Below are 10,094 nucleotides of genomic sequence, written 5' to 3'. Positions count from 1 at the left end.
TTTGTATTTACTTTTGTTCAATTGTTTTTCATACCTGAAAATAACAACAAAAAAATCTTGGAATGGGTTTTTGAGTGTTTGAAAGTGCAAAAAACTAAAACAACAAGAACAACAAAAACTTTGAATTGTTTATCTCTTTGCAAGTCATATTTTATAAGAGCGCCAAAAAAGCCTCAGTGTTATTTTTTAATAATTCAAACATTGTTCCTTTGCATCTGTGATATTTTCCTTGTCCTAAGAACAAAGTCTGAGTCATTAAAACAGATGCCCTACCGGTCATCAGATATCTAGTATAACAGTCCGGCCAAAAGAGGAGATAGAAACAACTGATATCAAGACAAAGAAGCTACTCACAATGCACAGTGGGGTTTGCTTGTCCAGCACCCTGAGACTGCATGCTAAGCAAGAGAAAAAGGCAAAAGACTAGAGGGCATCAAAGCCACTGTACAGGAGGAAAACACTAAGTACATCTACATGGCATGTACCACCAGCAGATTGAGGAAGTGACTGATATCAATAAATCCGACCAGTGGCTAGAAACGGATGGACTGCAGGACACCACAGAGGCACTAATCATGGCTGCACAGGCGCATTAGAGGCCGCACGCAAAAGCACTTACCATCAGCACCACCTCCAGAAATCGGTCAAAGGTGTACAGAATATTAAAAATAATACACTCAAGTAAAAGTACACATAATCTGCGCAAAATTTGCAAAATCTAGCAAAACTACATTTGCTACAAATCTTTTGGCATGAAAGGCAAAGCATAACAGACTGAAAATATTGATAACAAATTAATTCATTCACCTGCTGGAAGTGCAACTTCTCCACCTCCTTCTTTAAGTCGAATTCAATTTGGCGATTAACAGCAGAGATACTGTAAATTCTTGTTCGGTTCATAAACTCTAGGAGGAATATTTCTACCTCTCAAGCTTGAGGTTGCATGGTTGAACTGCTGGTTAGCACAGTTGTCTCAAATTTATAGGTTCCCGGATTTAACTAAGTAAAACCACAGACATCACAGCTCTAAATATTCATTTCTCTGAAACACAACACACACTGACCAGAGACAGGCATTACCTTTGCACAAAGTAAAGGTATTCATTTCAAAATACATCCAAGATTGACTCAAAATAAAGGTTGTTTAAATATGATATCCAAATGATGGACTATTCTTTTAATTTGAAAGCATGCAGTTATATGTTTGTTTTGTTTACCACAAAGTTTTAAAGTTCAATGTCACCTTGTCACATGATCAAAACTTCATTGTGCTCTCACTACTGCCACTGGACTTTTTCTTAAAAAAAAAAGACGAAGGGGTGAATCAACATGGGATGTAGATTTCCTTTGAAATATCCTTCATGCAGCTTCTCATAAATGTTCAGATTATATTATCTCTATGATAGTGGTGCTGGGCTCACTGAGTAACTGACACCACAATAGAAAAATGCATCACTTCCTATTTGGTTTGTTGTACTGAAATAAATTGTTTGTGCCAGTAAGTCTCTGGATCTGTTGGACTCATAACTGCTTGGAAACATTTCACAGAAGCACCTTCAACACACTTGTTTTCTACTGTTGCGCTTTGCTTGAGGAATCCTTTAGTTTTTCAACACTTCTTGTTTTTTTTATTGCTGTGTCTATAGTTAGCTAAAGTTAGAATTGTGGGTACCTTTCTTTCTGGTTTTCATGTGCTCACTTGCATCAAGTGTCAAATAGTTTGTTGTTTGTCAACCTCATTTAGTAATAATGGTACTTGTACTGAATGTAGTTCTTTAGCAGCTTAGAAAATAAGGCTGTAGGAACTAGAGGATCAGCTCTGCACCGTTGGAATACCATTAGCTAGTCAGGCCTTTAGCTATTGCAGAGCTACAAAGTCTATCCTGTAGCAGTCCTTCAGCAGACCCCACCCAGGCTGGCTGGGTGATGGTTTGGAGGAAGGTTTGTTCTAAGGCTCAGCCCCTGGTTCAATGTGTTAGAATAAACAAATAAAAGGTTTATTGTTGACAAAATCATATACAATGTTAAAAAATACACACCATAAAAGCAAAACTATTTTTACTAAAAACCTTTTGGCAGACTGACCAGATAGACAACAAAACCTTCTGAGAGTGCAGCACAAACTTGTTCTGCTCATTAACTTCATGAGAAACATTTATTCAGAGCAAACAAATTTCAACAAGGTAAACAAATATTTTCAAAGCAGAGAAAAACATTTGCATAATTTGAGTCAACACATACAATTAGGTCTATCTGTTTAGCTTGAGGCTGCACGGTGGTGCTGCTGTTCAGCACTGTTGTCTCACATCTACAAGTTTCTGGATTCAAACTTCAGCAGGGTCCTTTTTATCTGCAGCATGTTCTCTTTGTGCATGAATGGGTCCTCCAGCTTCTTCACACTTTCCAAAACATAGTTTAATTGGAGTTTCTAAATTGCTCCAAGGTCTGAGTGTGTGCATGCATGGTTGTCTTTCTTGTGTCTCTGCATTGGTCCTGTTAGGACTGATGACCTGTCCAGGGTGTACTCTGTCTCTTGCATGTGGACCACTGGACATAGACACCAGGACCCCATGACCTTGAGCAGAATTAGGCGAATTTAGAAAATGAATTGATAGTTGGATATTTTAGTCTGCAATTTATATAGAAATGTTGTTCTCCATACTCCTTTTCTGATGCATTTTTCCAACAATGGTGGAGGGACAAGATGTATTTACCTGCATCTGATTTAAATCAAAAGAATGGTTTCTTGTCATCACAGTTTATCATTAAATCCAAACTTTGCTGCAACATGTAAAACAATTCCAAATAAAAAATTGAAGAGATATGAATGAGATCCTGTGTTTTTATTTCAAAATCTCAAAATTATTATTCTGCTATTGTTGTGATATTTGTTGCCTGAGAAAATGTTTGATTTTCCTGCATTGGCTCCTTTTTTTGGCAAATAGCACAAAATTTGCAAGACGTGAAGGTGTAAAGAAGTGGATTTAGGCAACTATTAACAAATGTCAGTGATCTGAAAATGTTCCCTGTTTTTGTACAAAACTTCAAAAGTTCCTCATTTTTGAGACAAATAGCTGCCACACCCAGCACATTTATGGTAAGATATGGAACCCACAAAACAAAAAAGCTTACAATGATGCTCGTAATCAGTCGAGTTGTCTGAGGATTGTTGAAAAAGGCTGCCTGATTGAGCTTTTTCCTGAGGAAAACGTATGCCAGTGCCACAGTAAAAAAGGAAGCAAACCCAAACACGGTTTCTGTCATCATTACAGCCACTTGCTGGGCATCAGAGGAATACTGAGCTTGACAGTCTGGCCATTGCTGTTCTGTTTTTAGATCTCGAACCACCAAAGTGGGGATGGACAGGATCAAAGCAACCAACCAGAGAAGAACCAGCAGCAGTCTTTTTTGGATCCGTTGGCAACTCAGCTGGTGCACTACCAATAAGTAGCGCTGAATGCTCAATCCAGTCACAGTCAGCAGGCTGCCATAAAGGCTGCAGTACACAACATATGTTAGAAGCTTACAGGACACCAGGCTGAATGTCCAGCCGTAGAGTAAAGCATAAATCCACAGTGGAAGGGTCAGCAGACAGAACAGGTCAGACACGGCCAGATTCAGCATCAAACTCTGGCTCAGGCTGGACAGGTGCTCCCAGTTAGGTCTGAGAATAATGACAGAAATGTTCCCAGGCACTCCAACACTGAAGCAGAGGGACAACGCCACTGCAGGAACCAGATTTCTGTAGTCCCAGGAGGGATGAGGTAAAGATCCAGGAGAAGAGGAGAAGTTAGAAGTTTCCACAGTGGAATAAAGTTGATCCATGCTGCGTGTTGGTGCCAAAGTTGTGCTCTGAACAACTGATGAACTGTGCAGTCAGCAACGCAAGTGCAACAAATAAGAGATAATGAGATGTTTCACTTCAATGTTGTAAAAAGGAACTACCAAAAATGTCATGATATCATGCAAATTAACTTACCAGCAGCACCACCTCCAGAAATACAGTCAAAGGTGAAATAGAGTATTAAAAATCTTGTTCAAATACAAGTAAAATTACCTATGAAAAAATCTTTTTACGGAAAACGAAAAACAAAACTACAAAGCCTGATTTTTTTGCTGGTTATGTATTTTCATATTGTGGATTTCCTACATCAAATAGAGACCCTAAAGGACATGTTGTCAAAAACTACTTCACATATAAAAAGTTTATTGTTGACAAAACCATATATAATGTTCAAAAACAATTAGCATAAAAGCAGAACTACTTTTTTAGAAATCTTTAGAATAGCAGACGAAGCAAAACAAACTAAGTAGATAAATCACAAATGAGGTAATTTACCCTCTGATTGTGCAGAAAAAAAGTTGATCTGTTCATAATTTTAATTAGAAATATTTATTCAGAAAGTAACAACTTTCCACAGAGTAAACAAGTATTTCTAAAGTAGGGAAAAACATTTGCATATTTTGAGTTGCCTATGTAACTCTGTTACATAGGCATACGTTGTCATTTCAAAATCTTATTATTATTATTCTGCTATTATTACCTCCACCAAGCAGTTTATGTTCTCAGTTGTGTTAGTTGGTTTGTTTGTCTGTCCATCCATCCATCTATTAGCAAGATTACCAAAAAACTAGCAAACAAATTTTTATGAAATTTCAGGAAATGTTGGGGTGGTCACAAAAAATAAGTCATTAAATTTTGGTGGTGATTCAGATCTGGATCCTACAAATTTTTTAATGACCCCATGGCCTTAGCAGAAGTGCTTATACCATATGGCATATGACTTACAAAGCAATAATGAGGCCATAGGTTTAATGTCAATTAAAAGTAAAAAAAAAAGAAAACATCTGATGTCATAATGACAGTATAGTTGTATCATATGACATGAAGTCAGAATAATGACGTACCTTTAATATCACTCCAATGTAAGGTTGAACTCATGGTGGCTTTTGAAATAAGTAAAGTCATATTGATTCTGTCTTTTGATACCATATGTAACATGAGATCATAATGATGCTTTTGTAATGCAATGTGTCCAAATTACATGAATTTGATGTTGTCTTTTATACCACGTGACAAATTCTATTTAAAGTGTTTTATACCATATCACAGGTGAAGCAATGACGTTGTTTTTTATATCATGTGACATGTGTTGGTATAATTATTCTCATATTTAGTATTTTTTGATACCAAGTGACATGTGACTATGGCAATATGGACCATATGACGTGACGTGTGAAGTCATTGTGGCATATTGATAGTATAGTTATTTTATGAGATGTCCGTCAGTCTCCCTTCTTAATGGTTTTCCTTCTCCTGCATTTTAACCAGGAAAATGTTCTGTATCCCTGCACATTTGGCAAAATAAATGTGATTGTGATTGATTGCAATATCTTTGCCTCTGCTCATACTTCCAATAACACCAGAATTTAGTCATATTCTTTTAATTGAAAAAAAAAAACAAAAAAAAAACAATACATGAAAGAAAAAAATTCAAGAAAACTTCAGTTTGTTGGGAAATCAGGTTTTACAATCATATGACTTAAAAGTATTTGAGTCGTTTTGCTGAAAACATACAGCTGTCAACACATGGTTCTTGAACTACATCTGATCTCGTCACATGATCGGGACCTTCATTCATGCTCTGGACAGACTCACTCTTCCAGCTAGACTTTTTTCATCAGCAGTGTGGGATGCAGATTTTGCTTGTGCAGCCTCTCATAAAAAACTCAGCATATTTACTTTTGTCGTCTCATTTTTCAGCCCAGGAAACAACAGTGTCTGTCTGCTGCCAGCTGTCACTTGGATAAAAAGTTTTAAATATATAGAAATATATTTATACCATTTGCTGGAAGAGATTTTTTGAGCATTTGCAGGTAGGACCACTTAAAATTCTTTGTCTCTTTGCAAATTATTTTTTTATTCTTAGAGCTCCAAAATTGCTTCACTAGTAATCTTCCTCATAATATTGTTATTTCTTTGCATATTTGATAGATTTCAAATGGTTCAGATCTTTTCTAGGTAGAATAAATCTAATAGAGAATCTGAAACTATTTTTGCCTGTAAGGCTACAATGTACGAGTGTTGTTGCTTTAATTATGATGCAGTTTGGATTTTAAATGAAATAACAATCATTGTAAACTCATGCTGAGAAAGGAGAGCAGAACTTCACTGCAGCTCTGAACTGTAATGACTGTAAAAATAGGATTGTGCGCCCTCTGCTGGCTGTTTTTACACAACATTTAAATATTTTTTAAATTATTTACTAATGGATGTTAGATGTCTTGTATTACTTACAGTATTTATGTATGTGTACTTTCATAACACGAAGCAATAAAATGAACAAAATGAGACCATACTCTTTTTTTAAACAAATTACTACCAGAGTTTAACAATGATAAAATGATCTGTCTTGTGTGTCTGAAACTCTCTCTCTCTCTCTCTCTCTCTCTCTCTCTCTATATATATATATATATATATATATATATATATATATATATATATATATATATATATATATATATATATATATATATATATATATATATATATATATATATATGTATGTATGTATTGGGCAGAGCAGGATAATTTGTACAGGCCTTATATTTATCCATTTTTAGAAATATATATTATCAGAGTTACCCAATTATTGTTAACCATGTTTGGTGTAGGAGTTCAATTTATGCTCTTCATTCAGCATTGTTTGTTTATTTTTGGGCATTTTGTTTAATTATTTATTTTTTTGACAATAATTTTAATCCTGTGGAAAAAAGCCAAGTTTTTCATCTGACAGTCTTATGAAATTAATAAATCACAATTTGCTGATCCAGCAACAAAACAAAACTTCCTAACTCTGTGTGCATTTACACACAGATACGGGTTTTTCAAAATTATCTTTTTATTTGGTGTTTCTTAAAATGTCTTTGTCCACAGAAAAATGCTTAAAACAGCCCAAAACAATACAACAAGTTTACCAGGCCTGCATGTGGCGCTGTAACACCACAAACATACACTAAATACAGCTTATGGGCTCCTAACATGTCTTTTTCAGTGTACATGCAAGACTAAAACAATATAAAACTTGCACAGTCAAAAACACAGATCCCATGTGGACAGCTCCTCAGTCCTTTCCTCATATCTGCACCTACTTTCCTCTGATAAAAATATTAATACCAAGAACAAAATAAGCTACAACTTGATTACGAAAGCAGTTTTCCTTTCTCTTTTTATTTCAGTTAGGAAAACATGCATTAGTTTGGCTTGAACATTTGGTTGTGGGAAACATGTACACTTATTGCCTAATAGAGGTTTAAACATATTTAACACATTTACATGATAAAATGTCAGAGGTGGATTATGCTCTTTTAAAATAGGCATTTTTCTATCATGTTGTTTCATTATTATTGAATCTAATTTCTTTTGTCTTGGAATTTTGAGCTCTTTAGAAACCCGCAGGACTGCATCTCTTAAGTTTTTTTTTGTAAAATTCAGAGAACTGTATTTCGCTCCAGTACCTCAGTATTAACGCTCTTTCTCCATTTTTATTTTTAGAAAGATGGGTCTCAAATGCTTCACGTGTGTGCTGCTCTGTGCAGCCCTCCTCACGTTTCCTGGAGTTTTAGGGGAGAACGGGCCATGGTGGACCTGTCAGAGCCTGCCACCGCTGACGATTGCCAACACAGCCTTTCTAAATTCAACTTTGTTTGGAGGGCAGGATGAGAAGGAAGTGGACAGAGGAACAAAGATGCTCTGTGGAATAGAGTGTCAGGATGCTCTACCATCAATCGACTGGGCCGAGAAGGAAAGGATTCTGGGATATGAGACGATGTATGAAAATGGCACGCGCACACATACAGACATCAGTTTGCAGAGGAGAAACGAGACCTCGGCAGGAACTCCAGCAAGCTCACCAGTTCATATACGCAGGAAACGGCAAGTTTACGGAGCAGATGGACGCTTTGTGATTTCAGACTCAAACTTCATCACCAACTACCCCTTTGCTACTGCAGTCCGCCTTTCCACGGGTTGTTCTGGAGTCCTAGTGTCTCCAAAACATGTGTTGACAGCAGCACATTGTGTCCATGATGGCAGGGACTACTTAGAGGCTGCTAGAAGGCTTAAAGTTGGGCTGCTGCAGCTGAAAACTAAAAGAAGAAGGGTGGGAAGGAAAAGAAGAGGCAGACAAAGGGGTGATAGGAAACAAGAGGGTAAGAGAGTTAAGAGGAAAGGAGAGGATGAAGGTGAGGGGAGAAATAGGGAAGGAGGAGTGAGGAGGAGGAGGGGACGTGAAAAGAGAAGACACAGACTGAGAAAAGTGGGTGAGGATGGAGAGGCTAAAGATGGAAAGAAGTTTGAGAGAGGAGTAGTAGGAGAGCAGAACGGTCTTAGTTGGACAAGCCACAGTGTTGAACCAGGAAAGCGACCTGTCTTCTGCTGGACCCAAGTTAAACAAACCCGAATCCCTCAAGGGTGGATCCACAGCCAGAGCTCCACAGACTCAGTTTCTCTTGACTACGATTACGCCCTGCTGGAGCTGAAGCAACCAGTCAAGCAAAAGCACATGGAGCTCGGGGTGGCACCCACTTCACCACTGGCACGAATCCACTTCTCAGGCTACGACACCGACAAAAGCCTGTCTGATGGCCAAGCAGATGAGAAGGTGATTTATCGTTTTTGTTCTGTAGTGAAGGAGTCCGATGATTTGATGTATCAGCATTGTGACGCTCAGCGTGGAGCAACAGGAGCAGGCGTTTATGTCCGCCTGAGGCAGTACGCCGGACACAATGGTGGAAAAGGAAAGTGGAAGAGGAAGGTGATTGGAGTGTTTTCAGGCCATCAGTGGGTGGAGCTGAAGGGGGGTGAGCAGAGGGATTTTAATGTCGCAGTAAGGATCACACCTTCCAAATATGCTCAGATTTGCCACTGGATTCATGGAGATCCAAGTCTTTGTAAAGAGGTTTGAACTTACTGTAATGTGAGACAAAGATATTTTGTCACCCTCGAAAGTATTTGAAGAGCAAGGATTGAAGGTTTGAATCCTTAATTATAGCATCTCACCAAACTCTGTCTAAAACGGGATTTAGGAGCTGCACAGAGTGTAAAACCCACTAAGTGTAATTTCTGAGGTCAGTCAGCATGTGTTGTAAAAAAAACGTCTTTCTTCACCTGTTCTTAAACACTGAAAGAACCAATGATATGTCTCCAAAGGACACCTTGTCTAAACCAACTATTGTTCTTTGTACAGCATGAACTAGAAGAGCTTTTAGAAATACTTTCCCCTCTAAAGCTATGCTGTTAAAGTTTTAATGGAGTCCCTGTACAATAAAGTATATTACATAATTTCATATGATCTTGTCCATTTTGTATAAAACCTTTGAATGGTATCACAGTATATATTTCAATGAATCATTTCCTTTAAGTAATTCAAAATAAAACTTGTAAAACAAGGAAACATCGAATTCCTTGTATATTTGAATGTTTTACAATAAGTTACTCATACTTCAGAAGCAGAATTAGTCACTTACACTTACTCCTCTATATTTAACATGAAGTCATCATGTGTTGAGACTGAGTCGAGGGCAGAAGCTCACTGAATGTTAAAATGCACCCAGATTGACCTGAGTTGCCTGTTTTTAGTGCAGTATCACTTCACACCAGCAGGGGGCTAAAGAGACCATTTTCTGGGCAACACTTCAGTTTAATACTACCTCCTATTACACAGAAGTATGTACAAAGGAAGTGATGGCATTTACAGTGGGCTTAGATAACATTCATACTCTGTCATACTCATAACCTTTCAACATTCTGTCACATTTTTAAAAATATTAAATAAACATTTTTTAAATCTTTCTTGTTGTAGCAAAAAAAAAAATTACGTGTAAATTCTACATCATATGAGGGAACTATATATTGAATCATCAGGAATAAAATGACTTCTAAGAGGTTTATTACAGAAAAGAATACATGCACAAAATGAAAAAAGAAAAATACACAATGTAAAAGCTGAAATTCTGTTGGGATTGAAAACAAAGCAATAGAAACCAAACTGACAGAGGATAAAATGAGTTCATGAATTCACTGACAGTCATTA

The 10,094-nt window shown here is 37.1% G+C and overlaps 2 protein-coding genes across 3 annotated transcripts in view; one reads left to right on the top strand and one right to left on the bottom strand.

The window, feature by feature from the left end:
• Nucleotides 1-2,252: 2,252 nt before the first annotated feature.
• LOC108228670 (leukotriene B4 receptor 1-like) lies at nucleotides 2,253-3,831 on the bottom strand. Its single transcript, XM_017404262.2, has one exon. It carries the CDS (start codon nucleotides 3,823-3,825, stop codon nucleotides 2,866-2,868), a length of 960 nt encoding a protein of 319 aa, XP_017259751.1. The 5' UTR covers nucleotides 3,826-3,831; the 3' UTR covers nucleotides 2,253-2,865.
• A 1,810-nt stretch (nucleotides 3,832-5,641) lies between these two features.
• Nucleotides 5,642-10,094, top strand: part of LOC108228668 (inactive serine protease 35) — a 13,773-nt gene continuing 9,320 nt past the window's right edge. Inside the window, exons 1-2 of one of the 2 annotated variants that reach the window (XM_037981719.1) lie at nucleotides 5,642-5,877; nucleotides 7,556-8,473. In XM_037981719.1, coding sequence (XP_037837647.1) covers nucleotides 7,560-8,473 — 914 coding nt within the window. In that variant the 5' untranslated portion in view covers nucleotides 5,642-5,877; nucleotides 7,556-7,559. Of the gene's footprint in view, nucleotides 5,878-7,555; nucleotides 9,349-10,094 lie in introns of those variants that run through there. The other variant, XM_017404260.3, reaches the window with a different exon arrangement.

The sequence above is a fragment of the Kryptolebias marmoratus genome, linkage group LG19 (assembly GCF_001649575.2).
Source record: "Kryptolebias marmoratus isolate JLee-2015 linkage group LG19, ASM164957v2, whole genome shotgun sequence".
In the NCBI taxonomy this organism is placed as follows: Eukaryota; Metazoa; Chordata; class Actinopteri; order Cyprinodontiformes; family Rivulidae; genus Kryptolebias; species Kryptolebias marmoratus.
Note: the sequence above shows the minus strand (reverse complement) of the source record. Positions and strands in the feature narration are given on the sequence as shown.